Raw genomic sequence first — 26,030 nt, forward strand, 5'->3', positions numbered from 1 at the left:
ATTAGCTGGTAGCCACAGCTAATTTCCTTTGTTTTCTTTTTCAGCTCTTTCCCGGAGGGAGGGTGAAAGGGCTTGAGGGTACCCCACAGGGAGGAATTCCCAAGTGCTGCTTCCTGGGTTCAAAGGGTTGGGGTTTTTTTGCATTTGGGTGGTGGCAGCATTTACCAAGCCAAGGTTAGAGAAAAGCTGTAACCTTGGAGTGGCAAGTATTAATTTTTAAAATCCTTGCAGGCCCCCACTTTCTGCACTCGGAGTGGCAGAGTGGGGATTCAGCCTTGACACTCCTGTTCAGGTAGTTGAAGGCTGCTATCAAATCCACCCTTACTCTTCTGCAGACTAAACAAGCCCAGTTCCCTCAGCCTCTCCTTGTAAGTCGTGTGCCCCAGCCCCTTGATCATTTTCATTGTCCTCCGCTGGACTCTCTCTAATTTGTCCACGTCCTTTCTGTAGTGGGGGGCCAAAACTGGAGTAGAGACATGTTGTTACCAGCTTTGTCCGTTACTTTGGGGTATGCTCATTTATTAGGATTACTCTTCTGGGGCAAGGGGGGTGTCAGTGTATCATCATCATCAGTGTATCTATCAGTGTATTGCTTGTGTCACTTGTGTTCTCATATAGAGCTCTACTTCTCCCTGCTGCAAGTTCCCTCCCAATGGACCTATCCTGCAGGACCTAGGTTCCCCAGTGCTGGGTTCTTCCAGCCCCAGAATCAGACGAACACACACACATTAACAGAGCACATCCAAGAGGACCGGGTTACCTCCCAAGCTGACCCCTTATATGTCCCTGGACTCAGTAGGCTGGGTCGAGCAGCATTTTCAAGCTGTCACCCTCATAGGCCCTTGGATTCAGTCGGCTGGATCGAACAGCACCTCCAAGCTGTCACCCTCCTATGCCATGGGCACCGCACTGGAATAGAGCACGTGTGAGCAGGCTGGGTCGAGCAGCACTTTCTATCTGCCACCCTCAACTGCCCCTGGATTCAGCAGACTGGATCAAGCAGCACTTCCAAGCTGCCACCCTCATATGTCCCAGGTTCAGCACATCCCTAGCCCCACTTTCACGTTACACTTGTTCTGGTAGTAACCCATTTGATGAGCAAACCCCACAGGATTTTTGGGCACTGCCATGATCTTTTAGCTTAGGTACGAGGGGTGTTGCTGCAGAATGAATGAGGAAACCAAAAAACACCCAATAGGGGGAGAGAGAGAGAAGCAACCAGCTTAATCATGAAAGTTATTTATTGCCAGGTAATAACCATAGGGGAGCCAAACAAACAAAAGAGTTATAATATTAAATCTAACTTAAATTTGATTATAAAAGTCAGGTTTAGCAAATGATAACTAATCACACAAGTCAGGGTCAGAAGGCTATACCTAGACTGAGAGAGAGAGAGAGGTGGGTTCTCAGCACTCCGTGAAGCTTGAATCGATCAGGGGTCCCAGAAGGTGGTGGTAGTTGAGGGTCTGGAGTACTGGAGATAGGCAGAGGCCCCAGCACGATCAGTCAGGAGAAGATGAAGTCCCAACAGAACTGATTCAGATTTTGGATCCAGACATCAGAACGTTTACTTGGGCATGGGTGGGTTTTTGTAGAGAAACAACAATGGTTCAAGGGAGAACTCTAGATTTATGTGTAAACTGATGTCTCAAGGGAGTATACCAAAGTTGTTTTGTTAAGGCTATACAACGGGAGCTGATCATTCCTGGCTATGGGTAATGGTCCTTGGAGGGAGCTCACAATGCAATTAGGGAGCTTCACTATTTTGGATACCAATAAAGGATTTATTACTAGAATTAGTCTGATAACTACTGAGCCGAGTGTGTGCAGGCGTGGGTTCATTAACATCTGGAGCAGAGATCCCCTGTCATGCAGTGTTTCTCTGCTTTTCTGGTCCCAGAGTTCCCTGTGGTTCTTGCCTTGGAATCTCTGTTCTCCATTCTGTATGCTAATGGAGATGCCTCCTTGTCCTATCTTCAATGTAAATGAGGTGAGGGGAGTTTCCTTAATCCTGTCACCCTTATCCCAGGGGCTTAGGTGTGTCCCCCACTGCTTTTTCATTGCTTTTTGTAAGTCTTTCTTCTGATTGGTTTTGGTTCAAGCAGATAGGGGGCAACGGAAGAAAGGTCTTTCGTGAGTCAGACAGGCTGGGTACTGCGCCCTGGTTCCCCAAGAACACAGAACTGCCAGGTAACAATGTTGAGCCCAATTTTCTAAACAGTACATGGACAATTACCTGTGAAAAAATGTACAATTTCAATGCACATTTAGCAAACCAAGTGACTGTCTTTAGGCATATACATGACTGGCTGTTCGGGTGTGTAAGTATTCAGTGTGCATCCACCACCCTGGTAACTGAACATGAGCAGACAACTTGTAGTTTTTTTAAAAATCATTGTCTTAAGAGCCATTGATGCATCTATGAAAACATTCTCAATGCATTATTTTATATTAAAATTACTTTAAAAAAATGTAGTGAATAAAAATTGTACAATTACATAAATTGTTAGGTGCATCTTTACTTGTAAGTATATGAACATTTGTGTCTGTAATAAAGGTATGAAAGCTACATGGGTTCATTGTTCATATATGCTTTTGCAGTCTCAAACCAAATCTTCTCTACAGCTTCTTGGCCCATGTCAAACATTCTTAATAAGTGCTTCCATCCAGTTTTTGCTGTGATCATTAGGTATTCTTTGTTCTCAGGATACAAGAGGGAAGTGTATGAGGCTATTACAAGTGACTGAGAAAATCTACCACTCACCAAGAGAAACAGGGCGTCTCTCTCCTCTGTTGTCAATGGTACAATGCTTTCAAACCCTGCAAGAATATGCCCTCCCACACTGAGAGGATCCTTGCTCTCAATCATCATGTACATGATAGTTATTGCTAATTCAAATACATAGTAACCATAGCTCATGTCACTAAAGTCCAAAATACCGGACACTCTATATTGTGGATTCTCTGGTGAAGCAGTGTTGGAATCTAATAAGATATTATGATCATTAAGGTCCCCATGATTGATACCTAAATGCAGAAAAAATGGAAACAGTATTATGAATAAATAATAAACAGAAGAAACTTTCCTCTGGCTTTTTTCATTCTCTTCAGAAAACCACACTGAAAATATGCACTTGATTTCCTCATCATATGTGAATACTCAGAGTGTAAACGGACACATACACTGATCTATCTCAGAACTAAGGCATGATAATATTCCTATAAGCCATCATGCCTTGCCAGGTCTCACTGCTTCCTCATAAGAACCTTAGCTTCATGAATCCTATATAATAGCTGACTAGATGGCAACTGGCAATGGGATTGGGATTATTTATTTATTTATTTATATTTATTTTATTTAATTTATTATTATTTATTTATTATTTAGCTTGTTGTAATACACAATATGCTAAGTGCATTCCAAGTGCAAGGGATTGCACAGAGAGCTTCAAAGACATTGCTATCTGATAGCTGTCTGGTGGCCTATATTAAACGAGTTAGTATTCTCTTCCTTATTTCTACCATTTGGTGTCTACATAATGAAAACCTACACCGTAGGTGGCAGTCTCAGCAGAGTGAGGGCTCGTCTGCACTGGCAATGTTAAAGCACTGCCATTTTTGGTCTTTAACACTGGCAATGTTAAAGAAGTGGTTTGGGACTATTTAGAAAAGCTGAACGAGCACAAGTCCATGGGGCTGGATGCGCTGCATCCAAGAGTGCTAAAGAAATTGGTGGATGTGATTGCAGAGCCATTGGCCATTATCTTTGAAAACTCATGGTGATCAGGGGAGGTCCCGGACGACTGGAAAAAGGCTAACATAGTGCCCATCTTTAAAAAAGGGAAGAAGGAGGATCTGGGGAACTACAGGCCAGTCAGCCTCACCTCAGTCCCTGGAAAAATCATGGAGGAGGTCCTCAAGGAATCAATTCTGAAGTACTTGAAGGAGAGGAAAGTGATCAGGAACAGTTAGCATGGATTCACCAAGGGCAAGTCATGCCTGACTAATCTAATTGCCTTCTATGATGAGATAACTGGCTCTGTGGATGAGGGGAAAGCAGTGGATGTGTTATTCCTTGACTTTAGCAAAGCTTTTGATACGGTCTCCCATAGTATTCTTGCCAGCAAGTTGAAGAAGTATGGGCTGGATGAATGGACTATAAGGTGGATAGAAAGCTGGCTAGATCATCCGGCTCAACAGGTAGTGATCAATGGCTCCATGTCTAGTTGACAGCCGGTATCAAGCGGAGTGCCCCAAGGGTCGGCCCTGGGGCCGGTTTTGTTCAATATCTTCATTAATGATCTGGAGGATGGCGTGGATTGCGCCCTCAGCAAGTTTGCAGCTGACACTAAACTGGGAGGAGAGGTAAATATGCTGGAGGGTAGGGATGGAATACAGAGGGCCCTAGACAAATTAGAGGATTGGGCCAAAAGAAATCTGATGAGGTTCAACAAGGACAAGTGCAGAGTCCTGCACTTAGGACAGAAGAATCCCATGCACTGCTACAGACTAGGGACCGAATGGCTAGGCAGCAGTTCTGCAGAAAAGGACCTAAGGGTTACAGTGGACGAGAAGCTGGATATGAGTCAACAGTGTGCCCTTGTTGCCAAAAAGGCTAACGGCATTTTGGGCTGTATATTTAGGGGCATTGTCAGCAGATCGAGGGACATGATCGTTCCCCTCTACTGGATACTGGTGAGGCCTCATCTGGAGTACTGTGTTCAGTTTTGGGCCCCACACTACAAGAAGGATGTGAATAAAATTGGAAAGCGTCCAGCGGAGGGCAACAAAAATTATTAGGGGACTGGAACACATGACTTATGAGGAGAGGCTGAGGGAACTGTGATTGTTTAGTCTGCGGAAGAGAAGAATATGGGGGGATTTGATAGCTGCTTTCAACTACCTGAAAGGGGGTTCCAAAGAGGATGGATCTAGACTGTTCTCTGTGGTAGCAGATGACAGAACAAGAAGTAATGGTCTCCAGTTGCATTGGGGGAGGTTTAGGTTGGATATTAGGAAAAACTTTTTCACTAGGAGGGTGGTGAAGCACTGGAATGTGTTACCTAGGGAGATGGTGGAATCACTTTCCTTTGAGATTTTTAAGGTCAGGCTTGACAAAGCCCTGGCTGGGATGATTTAGTTGGGGATTGGTCCTGCTTTGAGCAGGGGATTGGACTAGATGACTTCCTGAGGTCCCTTCCAACCCTGATATTCTATGATTTAACGTGGCTTGTGTAGTCATGGCACAGCACTGGAAGAGAGCTCTCCCAGTGCTCTTAAAAAAAAAAAAAATTACCTCCACGAAGGGTGTAGCTACCAGCGTTGTCTAAACTGGCACGTTATAGTGCTGCAACTTGCAGTGCTCAGGGTTTTTTTTTTCACACCCCTAAGTGAGAAAGTTGTAGCACTGTAAAGTACCAGTGTAGACAAGCCCTGAGACTGAACTCCCCTTTCATTCTTTGAGATGATTCCCTCCCAGTCCTGTTTCTGAGGCATGCTCATGGTGCATTTGGGGAAATTTGTACATGTCCTGTGGCTAAAGTAAATAATTTCTGCCTACAGTGCCTTGAATTTGCCACCTCTTACAAACACTCACATTCCCTTTTAAAAATTTATTAGATCACATTACAGTATAATTGTATTAAAAATACTCACAGGCTCGAAAATTCCTTAGCTTGGGTACTATTTTATCTTTGAACTGCTGAATAAGTTGCTCCACAACTTCACGATAACTGTTCTGGCCCAAGGCATGAATATACTGCTCTAGAAGAGGAACATTTGCCAAGTTCCAAATGAACTTCCCTCGATGCAGACTTTTTATTGATGGATGATGGAATTTCTTAAGAAAAACACAAGAAAGAAAAAAAAGACTGTATACAACAGCTCTGCTACAATGAAGAAGTGGCCTGATCCAATGCTCAATGAAGTCAGTTGGAATGCATTGACTTTAATGGGCTTTGGATCAAGTCCATGGAAAGGGGGCTTTGCTTTGACAGTCATTTCATACCATGTGAAACCTTGTGATTGTCTGAAATTAAAACCTCATTCAAGCTGATGTGTGAAAATCCTTCCCTTAAGACAGTTGTAAGAAACACTTAAGGGCCACACCTAAAAACAAGGCCTAATATAATCTCTCCAGAAACTAGCACTATGTAGGTGAGAGGTTCCGCACCCATTGTGACTCTGTGTGTGTGTGTGTGCACGTGCGCACGCATTAGAGAGAGAAGCAGAGAACACAGAAACTGAGGACAGACAAGAACAGAGAGAGGGACAGAGGCAAAAAGCAAAAAAGCCGAGCAGTAGCATCTGAGCACAGTGTCAAAAAAAAAAAAAAAAAATCTAGAGAGAAGGCTTTTGGCTAAAGAGGCTTGGGCAGTAAGCTAAGAAACTGCTCCTTTTGCTTTTGGTTCCTCCTGCATTTGGAGAAGCAGGACTTGGTACATTCCTTGTAAATATACAAGATTGCATCAAAGAAAATACCAGACTCCATCAATTTCTACTTTCACCAGGAACATCCCCAGCACCCCAAAATTTGACTAGCAGCTCAGGGAAACAATACCAACGGTGTCCTGGAAGATGGTTGGTTTCAGTACATTGATATCCACCCACATCTTTTAGTAAGAAAGATTAATTTAAGCAATTCATCATTCTTTAAAATATTATAGAAGTGCTGGTGATGATAATATCTTCCATACATGTAGAAACTTTAATCCGTAAGAATTCCACAGTGCCTCTCAAATTGCATACATCCAATAACACTTCTTGGGCACAACAAGCTATACATACAACTGCTGCCAAAGTGTAAAAGAGACAGAACCTGAAGGTACTTGCCAAAAGTGGATACAATCTGACCATTTAAATGCAGCCACTTCTGGGATAGAGACTGCCAACCAGCTGGCTCTCAGCATACTGCACAACAGTGCAGAAATAGGAAGTTTTGGCCAATAATAACGGAGCAAAGCTCTAGCCTTATAAAAAGTGTCATGGGACTTTTAATGTCCATTCAACACAGGCAGACACTCACCCCTAAGGTCTGCATGCAGTAAACTAACTGCATCTCATTTATTTACTTGGAAAAAATGAACAACCAAGTCAACGGTACTCTGATTTGACCCTCTGTATCCAGGGAATCTAGGTATTGTCAAACTTAATCTTTAGGTCATGAAGCCATTCTCTCTCTTGCACATGTGCAGGGAATTTCTGAAAGCAGTATAGAGGAGGAGTGGCATACCAGTGTGTAGCGGGGTTGTCACCCCGCTCCGGCCCTGAAGGGGCTGCAGCTGGGGAAAAAGAGTTAAAACAGCCAAGCTAGGCTGATTGGAGTAGCAGCCACAGCTGTGGCCAGCTTAATCAGGGCCCAGCATGCCCTTATAAGAGGGCTGTGGGCCAGAAGCTGGAGAAGTCTCACTCTAGCCCTGGAGTGGGAAGGGCTAGCTGCCTGAGAGTGAGGTACCTTGAGCAGAGCAGAGCAAAGGCAAAGGGAGCTGGGGAGCTCCAGCCTGGTAAACCCCCAGGCTGCAGGCCTTGGTAAAGGCCCAGAAAGGTACTGGGGTTGCAGAGGGGCAGCCTGGGAATAGGCAAAGGCAGCAGGTCCTACCCCCTTGCCAATGATGAGTGGCCATTACACTGTAGTCTGCCCCAGTGAGTGGGGGCTAGATGATGACTGGCAGTAGCCACTGAGGCAAGGTGGGTTTAGAGGGTTGGGGGTTCCCCTGGGAGGGGAGACCCAGAGTGTGGGGGGTACTGCTGGGGCAGAACCCTGAGGTAAAGGGGCACTGGGGTCCAGGAGGGATATGGGGGCCAGCAGCAGGTGAGACATGGGCCTGCAGAGTGTGCTCTGGGCTGGAAAGAGCTAATTTCCAAGATGACCAGCAGGAGGCACCAAATTGGTGAAGCGTCACCTCGCTACAAACTGCCTTTCTTAATTTTTGCCACTCTCTTATATTGGCACAATCTTTGTGGGGTGGCTTGGCTAAACTGGCTTTAGGGGCAGATTCTGCTAGTGGTGCAGTGCAAAAGCATGCTGCAGTGGCAAATCTAGCCCCAGGTTGGTTTGGTATAGTTGATTTGGTTTGGGACAGCTGAAAACAGAAGTATGGATGAAAATTGGATATGATAATGAACAGGATATTGCCTCAACTAAATCTTGATTACATACTACTATAGTACATACATACTACTCTGCAGTAAGATGCACTGGACTAGTAAGAACAATGCCACTTGGTGATCAAACATTGCAATTTTAACCTTCTATAACGGGCAATGTCCTCTGCTCTGGAGAGAGGGACACCATCAATGTGAAACCTAATCAGTTTTAAAATACAAGTTACACGTTACTCAGGTTCCTATACCTTCCTATGAGTATCACCTGCTAATGTTTATGGTTTTACAATAACATGTTGCTATTTTAAATATTTTTCTCTCCCCTGTGGCTCTGTAAGAGCCACACAGGCAAACAGAATCTAATGGGGAAACAGTGAAACTTACTATACACAAAGGGCTGTCAAATGTACAAGGAAACTAACTGGGGGAAAAAAGGGAATATTTTTCTCTATCATCTGTCAGCTAAAGTAATCTTAGATTTTGTGAGTCTCTTGAGTGACAAGAAGAAAGTTATACATGTTTAATTTATTTAAAAGGAATAACTGAAGTTATATGGGACATATGGATTTTTCCCCATTCTCCATTAAAATTAATCCTCTACTTCTCTCTCTCTTCAGATAATGTAACATTCATATTCTGAGATGTCTCATTGTCTATTTAAATTGTTTCAACCATATTGCATTTTAACACCATGGACTCTGGTAACACTAAATTATCTTTCCCCCATTGATAAATGCTCTTAACATTTAAAAACATGGGCAGTAACACTAGCACAATTGAGAGGAGTACAATTATCTGAAGTCTGTAGCACAGAAAATGAGAAACAGAGGTTAATAAAAGAACTTTGCACTGTGTAGTACTTTTCATGTAACAAACTCAATTACTAGCTCATTTATTGGACTTTGTTACTTTGTCTAATCAAAGATGAAAGGCAGACCTTACTTTGCATTCCATGCTGTTTAAAATGTATTTAACTGGAAGCAGCACATTGAGGGAATTGTCATAAATGTCTCCATATTAAGCACCACTGTTCTGTTACAAGTATACCAATCTGTACCAGTGTTAACTGGTCATGGTTCAAATGGTTACTATAAAAAGAGTCAGGTCAAAATGAATTTTCAAAAAAATTTAGCCAGCTGAGCCTCTGGGATGTCTACTTCCCATAATAAATAAATAATAGTAATACTACCTTGCCCTTCTTTAGCACCTTCCCTGTGAGGATCTCAAAGCACAGTACAAATATTAATGAAATCAGCCTCACAACACCCATTAGTAGGCAATAGTATCTCCATTTTGCAGATGAGCCACACAGAAGTTAAGGTCAAGCAGCAATTCTATTATGGAGGACAGTCTATTAATAGAAGAAGCTCTTCCTACAGGAAGGGTTATGCTAATTATGGGCATGGCTAAAGACCCCATAGCTGGACTCTGAAGACAATCAGTGGGAGGTTAACACTAATAGAGGAAGGAGCTGCAGACAGACACAGTAGGTTGATACTGTCCAGTTTTCCTTGGGGGGGGTGGGGGTGTGTGTGTGTGTGTGTGTGTGTGTGTCTCTCTCTCTCTCTATATATAACGCATCTAAATCTACCTCTCTTAGGTACTTTTATGGCTCCTGTTATGAGTATCTGAGAACCTCACCATCTTTAATATATTTAATCCTTACAAAACCTTTGTAAGGTAAGGAAGTACTATTATCCTCATCTTACGGATGGGGAACAGAGGCAGAGAGAGAATAAAAGTGGCTTGCTCAAAGTCACACAGGAAGTCTGTGCCAGAGCGAGGAACTGAAGTCGGGTCTCCTGGTGTCCTATTCACTGCTCCATCCTTCCTCTCTAACAATATTGTCCTGTTTGTTAGCTTTATTTACTCACAGAAACAACATGCCTCTGTTCCGATGTCTTCAGAAACCATCTCTCAAATCATCTCTCATGCACTGGGCAGCTCCTGATATAGTTGTAATAATAAGTGAAAGTAATTTTCAGGCTGCAAGTGTACATAGTCCCAGCCACTAGCTGCTAAAATCCCTAAGGATGGCTGGCTCATGAGCTGCAAAGTTTGGATTCAGATCCAAACTCTCACAAAGTCCAGAGGCATTTATATCAGAGTTTTTATCTGCCCCATCTGAAAAAGGCCCAGGACAACCGGGGGGCACACTGGGTCTGAAAGCTTTTTGGCCTCCAAAGCTGCAAGGAACTCCATAGAACAGTGCACTAATCATCAGCGGACACACTCAATTTAAAAGGCATTTTAAAGAATAGGGGGGATTCTCTTTTGTTCTTATTGCCAGCTGTAGTTATGGTTAATGATTCTTTGGTGTAGTTAAGGGGAATTGGACAAAGTCATAAGTAGGAAGGTGTGTTGCTGAAGAAATGTATAGACTCCATCATGCTGGCATGTGGCCAGTTAGGGTACATCTATGTCACAATCGGGAGGTCTGACTGCAGTTCATGTAGACATACCTAAGCTAGCAGAGCCGGCGCTAGGCATAAGCAGACTAAGCAATTGCTTAGAGCCCCGAGCAGCTCAAGGAGGGCCCCCTATTTGCTTTTTATTATCTGTTATCTGTGGGGGTCCCCCAAAATATTCCTGCTTAGGGACCCCAATGGGGCAGCACTGCCTCTGCAAGCTAGCTTTGATTCACCTAGCTTGCTAAAAAAGGCAGTGAAATCGCAGGGTGGAGACACACTTGGGTCTCCCTACATGTGCAGCTATCACACCTCCTGATTGCAGTGCAGACACACCTTCACATTCACACTCATAATCTGACCCACCAGTCTGGGCTCACTGCCAGGGGGAATCATTTAACAATAATGGTCATATTTGAGAATTCCCATAGGTATTTTTCAGCTGAAAGCCAAATTAAATTGACGAACAGGAACAAAGTAAGGATGTTCTCATTAGCTGGCCATAAGTGATTTTGCCTGAACATCTCGCCACTGGGAGGAAAGAAGAGAAGGAACAATTTTTAGTTTAAGTGAAGGAGAGGAGGTTAAGGGGGTGGAGAAGGAAAGGGAAGTTTATTTGGAGGTGAAGTGAATTTTTCATGCGGTGTCGCAAAATAACTGCTCCCTGAGCTGCTGTGTCACACATTAGACATAAATTACTCCTACCTAATCCCCTCTCCACTGCTAATTCAGGATATATCAAAATTGAAAATAGCTGAGCTGCTGGAATCATATTAAAGAGCAGACACCATCACTTTTGTTCTGTTCAGCACTTTGAAAATTCAAAGAGAAAAATACTCCTCACTCTGAATACACAGTGAAATGTGCTTCCACAGTATGCATCCGATGAAGTGAGCTGTAGCTCACGAAAGCTTATGCTCAAATAAATTGGTTAGTCTCTAAGGTGCCACAAGTACTCCTTTTCTTTTTGCGAATACAGACTAACACGGCTTTTACTCTGAAACCTTCAAAATACAGTGACTCCCTGTCATAAAAGTACATCTAAAACCAGGAATGCACACATTTCCTTTAAACCGTCAACAAAGTTACAGAACATAGCCAGAGGGAGAAAGCAAATAACTATAAGTAAGAAAGTGTAGTTGCAGCCGTGTCAGTCCTAGGATATTAGCGAGTCAAAGTGGGTGAGGTAATGGCTTTTATTGGACCAACTTCTGTGAATAGGGCTAAGAAGAGCTCTGTGTGGCTCAAAAGCTAGTCTCTCTCACTAACAGAAGCTGGTCCAATAAACAATATTACCTCACCCATCTTGTGTCTGTATAAGTAAGAAAGACACATAGGACAAGATTCTGAGGCACAGCCTAAAATGTGCAGCCCATGCAGTAGGGGTCTATGGTAGGATTGCCCCAGGAGTTGTAGAGGCCCTGGAATAAGGCAGACAGCCGTTCCCTGTAGGATGCAGCATTGCCCAGAGTCTCCACACTACTGCATTCTGAAGCACCCCCCCTCTCCCACCATACTACATGCCAGGGCTTGCAAGGGGGTCTCACAAGCAGCCTTAGCACTGCCTGCAGCAGTGATTCTGCCAGGGGAATCATCTCCTAGCCAGAATTCAGGCTTTTAGGACCCATTAATGGTGCTCTGGCCCTTTAACTGTATGTAAAGGGGCCAGAATGGAGGGGAGAATCTCACTTGTATTGTTTGTGTGCATCGTTATGAAGTCTTCTGCATTTCTATATTGCCTTCCATTCAAGGATCTCAAAGAACTTTACACACATTTATATATTCAGCTTCAGAGGTCTTGTGTGCAACAGGTAAGAAAGAAGCATTCTCTACATTTTACTGAGAGGGACAGGGAAGTGAAGTAACTTGACCAAGATCACAGTAAGTCTGTGGCAGAGCTGGGAATAGAACCCCAATCTTTACACTCCCAGTTGTGTGCTTTAACCACAAGAGCATCGCACCTCCCCTAATGTATACGGTAAAATAATGGGCAGACATGCTCTTAAACAGTAAAGCCACCGGTGGGCTTGGGGACCTTGTCTAACATCATCCACTATTATGTTCACTGAGGAACATGACTGAAGGCCAAGGACATTCAATCTTGCATTTGAGATCCATTCAACACAGGACTGGGGGAAGCTAGATACAACTCCCCTGTTCTCTGGGCTGGTCTGCACTGCGTCAGTTCTGGCATAAAACAGAGCAGCCATAGGAACCACAAGCTATTTGAGAAAAAAGAAAAGGAGTACTTGTGGCACCTTAGAGACTAACCAATTTATTTGAGCATAAGCTTTCGTGAGCTACAGCTCACTTCATCGGATGCATACTGTGGAAAATACAGAAGATGTTTGTTTTTATACACACAAATCATGAAAAAATGGGTGTTTATCACTACAAAAGATTTTCTCTCCCCCCACCCCACTCTCCTGCTGGTAACAGCTTTTGTAAAGTGATCACTCTCCTTACAATGTGTATGATAATCAAGGTGGGCCATTTCCAGCACAAATCCAGCAGCTGGCAGAGGAGACAGTTCAGTCCGAGCAGGAAGGATCCACGTTCTAACCCTGGCTCACTGAGGCATTCCAGTTGGTCACGATATGCAACATAGTGACAAACGTGGAGTCCTAAGTGACCACAGATTTGTAGTACTTAAAGTGGTTGTGTTCTCCTTTCAAACCTCGAAAGAATAAGGGAAGCCATGGCTAGGGCATAGGTACGTACTACAGAGCCACACACAAGAGCACTGTCGTGTGTTGAGCACTCTATGTCTACAGTGTTCAGGCTTTGTTTGCAGGTAGCTCTGAAACTGCAGGAGTTATGTGAATGTCTCTGATGTTACTGTGAGATGCCACTAGTTATACGTGTTATGAAATGCATAAAATACTACGAATCACTCCCACTTGCATGCTGAGAACAAAAAGTCCTACCTCTGTGAGAGTTTTATCCAATCTGGCAGCTAGTTTCCCAATCTCGTATAAAATGTGAGGATTTGTAGAGATTGTTGCCACGGTCATGCCTGGGAGGTAGGTCAGCAGTCTCACCATGTACTTTTTTGTCACAGAGCCAGTACCTAATAGACAAAGAGATATACTATGAATCATTTCAATACACTCCATTAAAGGTCATTGTTTTTAAGGATAAGGAGGTTTCTCCCATCATAAAAGAAATCAAACTCAGATCATAAAAGAGACAATTCAAAGAACAGATTTACTAGATGACATTAGGAAAGGCCAACGCTCAGCACATGTGGAGTGTAAGTGCAACTCCTTGCCTTTACGTAGGAGAGTGACACACCTTGGGAAGGTTCCCCTTTCATGTGCACAAAGGGCCTGATCCAACACCAATGGCAGTCTTTGCATTGATTGCAGTGGGCCTAAAGAGAATGTAAAATAATAGGTTTCTTTATCAGAGTGATGAGTCTCAATGGCCCTGGTTACCCTATTGAAATTACAGTGTTGAGGAAACCAGGTTCAACACAGTATTCTCCCACCATACATGTTCTTGCATTTTAGATGGGTCTGAACTGCGTTTGAAACTACATCCCCAAACCATGGAGCTGGGGAAATAATTTGTAATAAGATTTATTTAATGAAGTTTGCCTTTTTTTGTTTGTGATCTGCCTGCAAGCAGATCAGCATTTTCTCACATCTATTAATTTGAACGTATTTTCTGAATAATTTTTATGGCTAAGTCTTTTTCTGTTCTGTTTCTATTTGTGAGCAGTTTGATGCATTCACTATTTGAAGTTCAAGCTATTTTGACTGACCACATAGTTCACATGGCATGTTTCTGTTCCCTTAATGGACGAGTAAGTTTGTGGCAAAGCTGGGAATAGAACCCCAGTCTTTATAATCCTAGTTGTGTGCTTTAACCACAAGAGCATCACACCTCCCCTAATGTATAAGGTAAAATAATGGGCAGACATGCTCTTAAACAGTAAAGCCATGGGTGGGCTTGGGGGCCCATAGGCTTAATTTTCTGGTATGAATACTCATGATTCTGAATTCCAAATTCCTTGTTGGTGATTCCCTCACTGCAGTTATTTGCTAAAATTTGCTGTTTCTACAAACAGTCCTGCCAGAAACACATTAGAACATTTGCAGAAAGCAAATACAAAAATGGCCATGACATGGTCAAAACAAGTTAACTGAAAAATTAGAATAAATATGTGCAGAAAGTCCTTTGGAGAATTCACAGTTCTCTGATGAATGATGCCATGATCCTGTGTGACAAGGCATCATTCCACTCCTGTCTTTTTTCTAGACATAAACTGCTCAGAGACAGTGATGCTGGAACAATTTTTATTGTGGGGGTGCTGAAGATGAAAAGCACGTATTTGGGTTGTTATTACTACTTTAAGCCAGGGGGTGCAGCAGCATTCCCTGAACCCCTAGTTCCAGCACCTATGCTCAGAGACCTTCTTCTGGTCAAATACCTTGTGCCATCTATTTACTGCATTCTCCCCACCATCTTTACAAACTCATGCAACTCTGTATTTACAAGCATACAATCCTTAGCTCACTCAGCCAAGTGACAGAAGATATCTTTCCCCTGAGAGATCTCTCCTGGCTCTGGCTCTTTCAAGCCTGCCAGTCTGTCTCTTCCCCCTGGCCTGGGCACTTCATTCCCATGCCTTTTTTCTTTCTGGGCTAATGGGCTAATGTCTTCTGGGCTTTCCTCAGCCCAACCCAAACTATCAATTACACACAGCTTTGTCCCTCAAGTTTACTCCAGGGCAATTTAACTGGTGATTCAGAGATTAGAGGGCTGGTACAACTGCTGTTGTCCAGCACCTTGTCGCACCCTGCTAGAGCTACCAAAGAGAATTTTAGCCTAATTACCTGAACGTCTCTTTTAATACACTTCACATGCCTACACACAAAAGTGCTTGTAGTGGTACACAAGCATTTTATCAGTGCTTTTACAATTGCACTTATTCTGAGCAAGACTCACCTAAGTTGCCTCCTGCCCTGCGACTCCCTGCACCATGGTAGTGCCAGTGTAGGACAGAAAGCACTGGCATTTCACTTGCATAGGTGCAATTGGTCTTCCTAGCACAGTTCTACAGTGCACCTGATATGCTGGCAGTGAGCTTTCTGGTCAAGGTTCTCCTCTCCAGAGCAGAGGTGATATTTCACCTACAAAGTTTAAGTGCTTATATTTTAGAAATAGAAAATTAAATGGGGCAGTGGATTGGAAGCAGTGTCTGGACCTGTAGGACAGGTACTTACACTACACTACTACTGCAACAGTTCAGAGAATGCTGTATGTGCAAGCTGAGCACCTGAAGTAGGGCAACTGTTGCAGATATTCTGCACTGTTGCAACTGCTCTAGGTCACTCATGCTGGTGTGGAGTTCAGTGGCATTACTCCAGATTTATACAAGTGTAACAGAGCAGAATGTGGCCCAATTGCAATCACTGGGACAAATTGGGATACTCAGTGGTAGCATGTTTTGACACGAGAATGACAAAACAGAGAGTAATTTTTTGAAGGATTTTGTAATCTCTCACCTAATGATTCTAGAGACATTATGTTACCGTCTTTAGTAAGATGGGGCGTAGCTGAAGGAAACCCTTCAACATTCAAAAATATCATGATCTGGGTCTGCACTTCAATGAGTTCAGGATTCTGGCTGTCTTCACAGTTGGTGATTTTGAGAACATACTTGTCAGCACAGTCTGCTGTTCCCTCACTTCTTGAAACGTGCACATGAAAATTCTGATCAGTATAGCTGGGGAGTGATCTGATCACAGATACTTTTAATCCAAATACCCTTTCAACTAATTCAGTGGCTTCTTTTTCACTGAATGCTGGTTTAATTAATGTCTGGGATCCATGGATGTTTCCAGAAGACATTGTGTATCTAGGAGAAAACAGAGATGAGAAGATTTCAATTGAGAGAATTAAATTTCAATTTAATATGGGCATAAGTTAGTGTAACAAAACAGACTCTTGGGTAGAAGGCTTCATACATTTATTAGCAAGGGGGAAAAAAGCTTCCCTGTTTAATGAAAATTTAACTATTCAGGATTCTCCATGTGCATTCTCTCTTTCTTCACCAGCTTCTTGTTTGTAAACCCACTTCATCCTTTGCTGCAGTTTCCAGTATAAGGCCTAATTTAAATATATACACACACATACACAATTTTAGTTGAGAAATAAAACATAAAAATGAACAATTTAGTGGATGCTAGCTAACAAAATTCATAAGCACGAAATATAAAATATCACCAGTCAATGTTAAGGTCACCAGTCACATTGCTAATATACCAAGAATTTTCTAAGAAAGAAAGGGATCAAAATGCTATCCATGGCTCTTAAAGTCAGATCCAGGATCAGATAACCCTTTCAACCAATGTTAACTTGTAAAAAGTAAGTGTAATCCTTCTGCCAGATGCTATCATTCAAAATTCAACTAAATATCAAGAAATATTCAGTGCCAATAAATCAACAATACATTCAAAACAGCAGGACCATTAAAAAAAAATCTAATCCATTCCCAAAAGCAGGGGCGGGCAAACTTTTTGGCCCAAGGGCCACATCGGGGTTGCTAAACGGTACGGAGGGCCAGGTAGGGAAGGATGTGCCCCCTTAAACAGCCTGGCCCCCGCCCCCTATCTGCCCCTCCCACTTCCCACCCCCTAACCACGCCTCTGGGACTCCACCCCGTATCCAACCCCCCCCCCCGCCCCCCCAGCCTCCTGACCGCCCCCGAACCTCCGCCCCATCCAACCGCCCCTTGTCCCCTGACTGCCCCCCGGCCCTCCTGCCCCCCCGGCCCCCCCACCATGCCGCTCAGAGCGGCAGGACTGGCTTATTGGAAAGCCCAGGGAAGGCGGGACAGCGGGGGATGGGCCGGGAATGTAGGGGCTGGGCAGGATGGTCCCACGCCCCGTAGTTTGCCCACCTCTGCCCAAAAGGTTCCTTTCCGTTTTTCCCTGATGCCAGGTGTCAGTTTTTCTGTTGAAAGTGCTAAACCCACAGTTCTCCTCACAACCTCAGCAGAGCCTTGCCGCAACCTTGGACTCTGTTGAGGCCAGCAGCCCCATCTGGGGTGGGATGGGGCAGCTCCGCCCCACCTGGGTACAGGGGAGGGACAGGGGACTGAGGGCGTCTCAAGGGCCCAGCCACAGCAACCGGACTATGCTCCCCATGTACAATCTTATTGGTGGCCCAATCCTGGGGTAAACCTGTTTGGTCTCGTGTAATAGACAGAACCAAACGCCGTTTTAGCTCCATTCCTGACCTGCGCCGCAGCCCTGGCCTGTCTCCTATAACCTACACGGGCTCGAGACCCCCTTGTTCTTACTCCGGCTAACGCCCAGGCTTCTGCTTGCTCCGCCTTGCAAACTGGTTCTTTCACCGCACTGGCCTGGGGGGCATGCAGCTTTCACAGCAGCTAGGCAGTCCCAGCTCAGAGCACAGCCTCCGGCAGCAGAGTGCCCCACACTTCCCAAACGCGTCGTCAGAGATATTAGACAACCCAACGGCGAACAAGAACCAGCCGAGGTTGCAGCAGGGTCCCAACCTCCTAGCAGCAAACTGCGTGGGAGCAGATCCGAAAGAATCAGACACGCTGGCCAGGACGTGGCGTCTCTTCTCACCCTGGTCCATTACGCGCGCAAAGCGTCCCGTGTCCTCTCACAGCGCATCCACCCCGCACCGCCGCCGCAAAGCGGACTGGCTCCGATTTCCCCGGGGGAACGGTTCCATACCGCACACAGCGCTCGGCCCCGCTGGGCACCTCGGAAGCTTGGAGCCGGACAAGTTCCTCCTCCCAGACCAGAAGCGGTCAGCTCCCGGGCTCGTCGCCGCTGGCGGAGTGTGAGGAAATGTCTGATTGGCTGCTGGGTGCGTTAGGTATCGTGTATCCAACTGCTCCGCGTAGGGCTGTGCTAGGGGTAGCGGTTACTGACACGTCCTACGTGGCAAGTTTCTTGCACTGTTGTATACGTGAAATTGCGACACGTAGAAATGTGCTGTCTGTAGCAGTTATTTATACGCATTGATTGTAAGAAACAGCTTTTGTAAAAAGATGCTACCTCCCTCATAGGTCATGTTTTCTAGACCTTACATTTCTTTTCTCTTCTCTGGACTCTCTCCCGTTTGTCCACATCTTTCCTGAAATGTGGCGCCCATAACTGGACACAATACTCCAGCTGAGGCCTAATCCGCGCAGAGTAGAGCGGACATCCCAGAGTGATGTTCTGGTTTTCTCCGGCAGCGTTACACTGTTCGCTCATATTCAGCTTGTGGTCCACTAGGACTCCTAGATCCCTTTCCACAGTACTGGTATTCAGCTTGTGGTCCACTGTGACCCCCAGATCCCTTTCCTCAGTACTCCTTCCTAGGAAGTCATTTTCCATTTTGTATGCGTGCAGCTTGTTATCATTCACAAACTTTATAATTGTACTCTCTACGCCATTATCTCAATCATTGACTTAAGATTTTGAATAGAAACTTATCCAGAACTGATCCCTGGAGAACCCCACTCGTTATGCCCTTCCAGCCTGACTCAGCCCTTTCAGTCTGTGATCACTGATAACTGCTGTCGGAACTGTTTTCCAACTAGTTTTGCACTCATCTTATTTTAGCTCCATCTAGGTTGCATTTCCATAGTTTGTTTATGAGACGGTCATGGGAGACAGTATCAAAAGTCTTACTGAAGGCAAGGTAGACCATGTCAGCCACTCCCCCCAACCACAAGGCTTGTTACACTGTTAAAGAAAGCTATCAGTTTGGTTATACATGTGAGACTGCTTGAATTAGCTACATCAGGTGGCCTTTTTTAGCAAAGTAGGACCTGTCACTGCTGCAGGTAGCCCAGTCCTACAGACAGCATTTTCACACACACTCATGTGTAAGAAACTGCAATCTGTAGGGATGTGCTGCCTGTAACACTGCAATCTGATGAAACTAATACCTACAGATAGCAGTTTCTCACACCGTGGGTACGTGAGACTGCTATCTGTAGCAATGAGCTACATCAGATGGCCTTTTTTTAGCAAAGTAGGACCTGTCACTGCTGCATATGTTTCTGGATGGTACAAGGCCCTGGAATCTAATAATAGAATCATAGAATATCAGGGTTGGAAGGGACCTCAGGAGGTCATCTAGTCCAATCCCCTGCTCAAAGCAGGACCAATCCCCAACTAAATCATCCCAGCCAGGGCTTTGTCAAGCCTGACCTTAAAAATCTCAAAGGAAGGAGATTCCACCACCTCCCTAAGTAACACATTCCAGTGCTTCACCACCCTCCTAGTGAAAGTTTTTCCTAATATCCAACCTAAACCTCCCCCACTGCAACTTGAGACCATTACTCCTTGTTCTGTCATCTGCTACCACAGAGAACAGTCTAGATTCATCCTCTTTGGAACCCCCTTTCAGGTAGTTGAATGCAGCTCTCAAATCCCCTCTCATTCTTCTCTTCTGCAGACTAATCAATCCCAGTTCCCTCAGCCTCTCAAGTCATGTGCTCCAGCCCCCTAATAATTTTTGTTGCCCTCCGCTAGACTCTTTCCAATTTTTCCACATCCTCTTGTAGTGTGGGGCCCCAGACTGGACACAGTCTGGGGCCCCACAATCCAGATGAGGCCACACCACAATCCACAATCCAGATGAGGCCACACCAATGTCGAATAGAGGGGAACGATCAAGTCCCTCAATCTGCTGCCAATGGCCCTACTTATACAGCCCAAAATGCCATTGGCCTTCTTGGCAACAAAGGCACACTGTTGACTCATATCCAGCTTCTCATCCACTGTAACCCCTACATCCTTTTCTGCAGAACTGCTGCCTCGCTATTCGGTCCCTAGTCTGTAGCAGTGCATGGGATTCTTCACTTGTCCTTGTTGAACCTCATCAGATTTCTTTTGGCCCAATCCTCTAATTTGTCTAGGGCCCTCTGTATTCCATCCCTACCCTCCAGCATATTTACCTCTCCTCCCAGTTTAGTGTCAGCTGCAAACTTGCTGAGGGCGCAATCCACGCCATCCTCCAGATCATTAATGAAGATATTGAACAAAACCGGCCCCAGGACCGACCCTTGGGGCACTCCACTTGATACCGGCTGCCAACTAGACATGGAGCCATGGATCACTACCCGTTGAGCTGGACGATCTAGCCAGCTTTCTATCCACCTTATTGTCCATTCATCCAGTCCATACTTCTTCAACTTGCTGGCAAGAATACTGTGGGAGACAGTATCAAAAGCTTTGCTAAAGTCAAGGAATAACACATCTGCTGCTTTCCTCTCATGCACAGAGCCAGTTATCTCATCATAGAAGGCAATTAGTTTCGTCAGGCATGACTTGCCCTTGGTGAATCCATGCTGACTGTTCCTGATCACTTTCTTCTCCTCTAATTGCTTCAGAATTGATTCCTTGAGGATCCGCTCCATGATTTTTCCAGGGACTGAGGTGAGGCTGACTGGCCTCTAGTTCCCTGGATCCTCCTCCTTCCCTTTTTTAAAGATGGGCACTACATTAGCCTTTTTCCAGTCATCCGGGACCTCCCCCAATCGCCATGAGTTTTCAAAGATAATGGCCAATGGCTCTGCAATCACATCCACCAACTCCTTTAGCACCCTCGGATGCAGTGCATCCAGCCCCATGGACTTGTTCTCTTCCAGCTTTTATAAATAGTCCTGAAACCACTTCTTTCTCCACAGAGGGCTGGTAACCTCCTCCCCATGCTGTGCTGCCCAGTGCAGTAGTCTGGGAGCTGGCCTTGTTCATGAAGACAGAGACAAAAAAAGCATTGAGTACATTAGCTTTTTTCACATCTTCTGTCACTAGGTTGCCTCCCTCATTCATTAAGGGGCCCACACTTTCCTTGACTTTCTTCTTGTTGCTAACATACCTAATGTATACACATTAACTCTCACGGGGCACATCACTATACAAAAAAAGTTTTGTCTGTGCCTTTAGTGGGGCAGCTTCCCCACTCTGATAAGCAGGGGATTAAAAGCAGCCAAGGTAGGCTAATTGAGGGAAGCAGCCACAGCTGTGGCCAGCTCAGTTAGGGCCCAGCTGGCCCTGATAAAAGGGCTGTGGGCCAGAAGCTAGAGAAGTCTCACTCTAGCCCTGGAGTGGGAGGGGGAAGCAAGGTACCTGAAGTGGAGCAGTGCTGGGGAAGGGCAAGGGGAACTGGGGAGCTCCAGCATGGTAAACCCCCCCAGGCTGCATGCCTTGATGAAGGCTTATGAAAAGGTACTGGGGCTGCAGAGGGGCAGCCTGGGAATAGGCAAAGCCAGCAGGTCCTAACCCCTTGCCAATGATGAGTGGCCATGACAGACTGCAGTCTGCCCCAGTGAGCCGGGGCTAAATGATGACTGGCAGTAGCCACTGAGGCAAGGTGGGTTTAGAGGGTTGGGGGGTAGACATGTGCCAGCAATGCCCCTCTGCCATGTACATTGGTCAAACTGGACAGTCTCTACGTAAAAGAATAAATGGACACAAATCAGATGTCAAGAATTATAACATTCATAAACCAGTCGGAGAACACTTCATTCTCTCTGGTCACGTGATTACAGACATGAAAGTTGCTATATTACAACAAAAAAACTTCAAATCCAGACTCCAGCGAGAAACTGTTGAATTGGAATTCATTTGCAAATTGGATACAATTAACTTAGGCTTGAATAGAGACTGGGAGTGGCTAAGTCATTATGCAAGGTAACCTATTTCCCCTTGTTTTTTTCCTAACCCCCCCACCCCCCCCGACGTTCTTGTTAAACCCTGGATTTGTGCTGGAAATGGCCCACCTTGATTACCATACACATTGTAAGGAGAGTGGTCACTTTAGATAAGCTATTACCAGCAGGAGAGTGGGGTGGGAGGAGGTATTTTTTCGTGCTTTGTGTATATATAAAAAGATCTTCTACACTTTCCACAGTATGCATCCGATGAAGTGAGCTGTAGCTCACGAAAGCTTATGCTCAAATAAATTGGTTAGTCTCTAAGGTGCCACAAGTACTCCTTTTCTTTTTGGGGTAGACATAGTAACCGTAGTGACTTTATGCTGACATAACTTGAGTTAACACACACTTAAAGTGTAGATATGGCCTTAGGTTTATTAAATGTTTGGGAGAGGTAACAGGAACAATATGAGGGTAGACTAAGATTCATTCAGGTGTTTAAGCTCAAGGCATTGGAACTAGCCTTACTGCACCCTACAGGCTCAGGAACAAAGAAGCACATAAAAAATTATTTATTAAAATTTCTTGACTTGAGGGTGTATAACTCATGATTTTAGAATCCTTGTGGTTGTAAAGGTATCTTGGGGTTATAGATATGTGTTCATTATATTTTGAAAGGCTAAATTATGAATGAATTGAACAAAATTAGATCAGGCCCTCAGGATAAGTACATTGTCTATTAGCCAAGATAATCAGGGATGCAGGCCCATGCTCTGCATGTCCCTAAACTGACCTTTGACTGCCAGATGCTGGAAGTGGACAATGGGATGGTTCACTGAGTCATTGCCTGGTCTGATCATGCCCTTAGAAGCACCTGGCATTGACCACTATCACAAGACAGGATACTAGATTAGGCAGACTATTGGTCTGACCCACGATGGCAGTTCTAATTTTCTGCAAAAATTACAATAGATTTTTTCCAGGGAGACAGATGTTATGGGAGATAGTATACTGCCTTTATTGAATATTTGAGAATCAAGTTGTATGCAATGGCATGCGGAAAAACACTAAGGGCTAGACTGAGAGGCAAAATAACAGTTGTAAAAATGCAATCCCCACTGGTGGATTGACTCAAAACTAAGTTTTGACACTAGGCCAGAAATTCAGTCAGCTCTAAAATGAGAAGAAAAAAAATTAAATTTAAAAATTCAGGGAATCCCAGCAGCAGATAAGACAACTTGGGAAACTGCTAGGAGACTCTATGCAATCAGATACAGTGATAAGGGATTCTTTGTTTCTGAGGGGGTAGATGTAAAATGTTTCACTGAATTAAGTCTCAGGGATTATTTATAGCGGCAAATTAAAGCGCTTTAACTTGCTGGCTCAGGGGTGTGAAAAATCCCCCCCCCCCCCGAATGCAACAAGTTTGAGTGCTTTGCTAGTGTGGACTGGCTCGGCTCCCAGTGCTCAGAGCTAATCCCCTCGTCGAGGTGGATTACCAGGAGCACTGGCATCCACAGCAGCACTTTGAACTTTGTAGTCCAAACATAGCCTCAGTCGGTTAGATAAGACAAAGAGCAGCTGCATTGACGAGGCATTGAGATGCCTGTGACTTTAAGAACCCAGCCCTGGGAAGCCGATGCTGAGAGGTGCTCTTTGTGAGAGGGAAAATAAAAAAATAAATAAAATAAAAATAAAAAATAAAATAAATAAAATTAAAAAAGCTCCTTTGCCCCCCACCTTTTTGGCAAACACTGGTGTCTCGGTCCCACTGAGGGTACCTGTTACCCCCTGTGCCCCTGCCTGTGCCAGGTTTTGCATTCTGTCAGCACCTCGCACCGAGCTTAACTCCTGCTCCTCCCCCACAGCGCTGATTTTGCCCTTTAGCCCCTCTCCTTATCCTGCCTCCAGCTGCTTGACCCCCCTGACCAGTCAATTTCCGCCCCCTGCTCAGACCCTGGCCCCCCCCGATCCGATTCGCCCCCTTTGTCCCCTTTTAACCCCTGTAAATAGCAGTCAGCAGAATTTTACGGCTAATAAGGGCAGGGTGAAGGGCAGTGGGTTCAGCAGATGTTACTGAGCATGCTCAGTTCGTGTGACCATACAAAAAAGACCCTTTGCTCAAATAAAAAAAGCCTCCCCCCCCCCCCCCACAAACTATTTTGCAAAGCACTGGTGTCTCAGTCCCACTGGGGTAACTGCTACTCCCTGTGCCCCTGTCTGTGCTGGGTTTTGCCCTCTGACACCGTCTGCCAGCGCCCCACTCTTGGGCTTAACTCTACCTCATTCCTGATTTTGCCCTTTAGCCCCTATCCTAATGCTGCCTCCAGCTGCTTGATGCCCCCAACTAGTAAATTTCCACCCCCTGCTCAGATTCACCCCCCTGTCAAGGTTCCTTCCCCACTCTGAATTCTAGGGTACAGATGTGGGGACCTGCATGAAAACCTCCTAAGCTTACTTTTACCAGCTTAGGTTAAAACTTCCCCAAGGTACAAACTATTTTACCTTTTGCCCTTGGACTTTATCGCTGCCACCACCATACGTCTAACAGGTATATAATTGGGAAAGAGCCCGTTTGGAAACATCTTTCCCCCCCCCAAAATCCTCCCAACCCTTACACCCCCTTTCCTGGGGAAGGCTTGATAAAAATCCTCACCAATTTGCATAGGTGAACACAGACCCAAACCCTTGGATCTTAAGAACAATGAAAAAGCAATCAGATTCTTAGAAGAAGAATTTTAATAGAAGAAAAAGTAAAAAGAATCACCTCTGTAAAATCAGGATGGTAAATACCTTACAGGGTAATTAGATTCAAAACATAGAGAATCCCTTTAGGCAAAACCTTAAGTTACAGAAAGACACAAAAATAGGAATCTACATTCCATTCAGCACAGCTTATTTTCTCAGGCATTTAAAGGAATCAGAATCTAACGCATCTCTAGCTAGATTACTTACTAAGTTCTAAGACTCCATTCCTGTTCTGTCCCCGGCAAAAGCATCACACAGACAGAGAGAGGGGCTTTGTTTCTCCCTCCCCCCAGCTTTTGAAAGTATCTTATCTCCTCATTGGTCATTGTGGGCAGGTGCCAGTGAGGTTATCCTAGCTTCTTAACCCTTTACAGGTGAAAGGGTTTTTCCTCTGGCCAGGAGGGATTTTAAAGGTGTTTACCCTTCCCTTTATATTTATGACACCCCCTTTGCCACGTTTTAACCTTTGTCAAAAGCCGTCCGCAGAATCTGAGGGATAATAAGGGCACGGTGAAGGGCAGTGCCTTCAGCAGATGTAAGTAGCACATTTCTATGGAGAACAGTTTACTACGCTACACCGGCAGCCACGTGGAGCGAGCAGGCAGCAAGCGGCTCAGCTCCGCTGCGCTGTGGGTGGGGCCCCCGGGGCCGTTTTAAATCACCCCGGGGACACGCTGGGGGGAGCGCCTGGGGGCGGAAGGCAGGGCGGAGGGAGAGACCAGGCACCACGGGCCCATGGAGCTGGTTGGTTGTAAAGGTGCGGGTGCAAGGCTTTAGAAGTATTGCTATTATTGCTGGTGCTGTCGGCGGGGGACAGCTGCCTGTGCTATTGCAATGCCCTGTAACAAACATTCCCAAGACAGTTTGTGGCCACAGGGAAGCAGTCGTCTTGAAAGTAGTGGAGGTGGATAGTACTGGTTCCTGTTCAAATGCTAAGCCAGCCTTGAACTGAGCTCCCAAGTAGAGGCAGGATGATCTTATGGTTAAGGCAGTGGAGTGGGACTCAGGAGATCTAGCTTCAGTTCCTGGCTCTCCTGCTGATTTTCTGTTTGATTGGGGGCAGGTAACAATCAGGCTGTGGCTCAGTTTCCACCTATAAAATGGAGATAATAATCCTTTCTTGTGCATTG

General features: G+C 45.0%; 2 protein-coding genes across 13 annotated transcripts in view; both read right to left on the reverse strand.

Moving 5' to 3' along the window:
* Positions 1–3,683, reverse strand: part of PSMA4 (proteasome 20S subunit alpha 4) — a 17,552-nt gene extending 13,869 nt beyond the window's left edge. The window contains exon 1 of the mRNA XM_043523585.1: positions 3,679–3,683. The gene's annotated coding sequence lies outside the window, so the exon portion shown is untranslated. The remainder of the gene's footprint in view (positions 1–3,678) is intronic.
* HYKK (hydroxylysine kinase) lies at positions 1,226–25,166 on the reverse strand. Of its 12 annotated transcripts, XM_043523579.1 has the most exons (6): positions 17,824–18,384; positions 16,487–16,628; positions 16,025–16,377; positions 13,439–13,581; positions 5,656–5,839; positions 1,232–3,027 (listed from the first exon to the last, which is right to left on the reverse strand). In XM_043523579.1, exons 3-6 carry the CDS (start codon positions 16,368–16,370, stop codon positions 2,567–2,569), a joined length of 1,134 nt encoding a protein of 377 aa, XP_043379514.1. In that variant the 5' UTR covers positions 16,371–16,377; positions 16,487–16,628; positions 17,824–18,384; the 3' UTR covers positions 1,232–2,566. The 12 variants fall into 12 exon arrangements, with proteins under 12 accessions (XP_037767406.1, XP_043379514.1, XP_043379517.1 ...); XM_037911478.2 differs by lacking the exon at positions 16,487–16,628 and having other exon boundaries at positions 1,226–3,027; positions 18,230–18,381; XM_043523582.1 differs by lacking the exons at positions 16,487–16,628; positions 17,824–18,384 and adding an exon at positions 25,108–25,166.
* Positions 25,167–26,030: the final 864 nt, after the last annotated feature.

The sequence above is a fragment of the Chelonia mydas genome, chromosome 10, assembly GCF_015237465.2.
Source record: "Chelonia mydas isolate rCheMyd1 chromosome 10, rCheMyd1.pri.v2, whole genome shotgun sequence".
In the NCBI taxonomy this organism is placed as follows: Eukaryota; Metazoa; Chordata; order Testudines; family Cheloniidae; genus Chelonia; species Chelonia mydas.

Excerpts from the sequence above, each read along its gene's own strand:
- HYKK (XM_027830511.3), bottom strand. The coding sequence starts at position 18,128 with ATGGACCAGGGTGAGAAGAGACGCCACGTCCTGGCCAGCGTGTCTGAT. Across the intron at positions 5,840-13,438 it reads TGGATAAAACTCTCACAGAG|AAATTCCATCATCCATCAAT; the intron begins GTAGGACTTTTT and ends GTTTTTCTTAAG. Across the intron at positions 3,028-5,655 it reads GCTAAGGAATTTTCGAGCCT|GTATCAATCATGGGGACCTT; the intron begins GTGAGTATTTTT and ends TTCTGCATTTAG.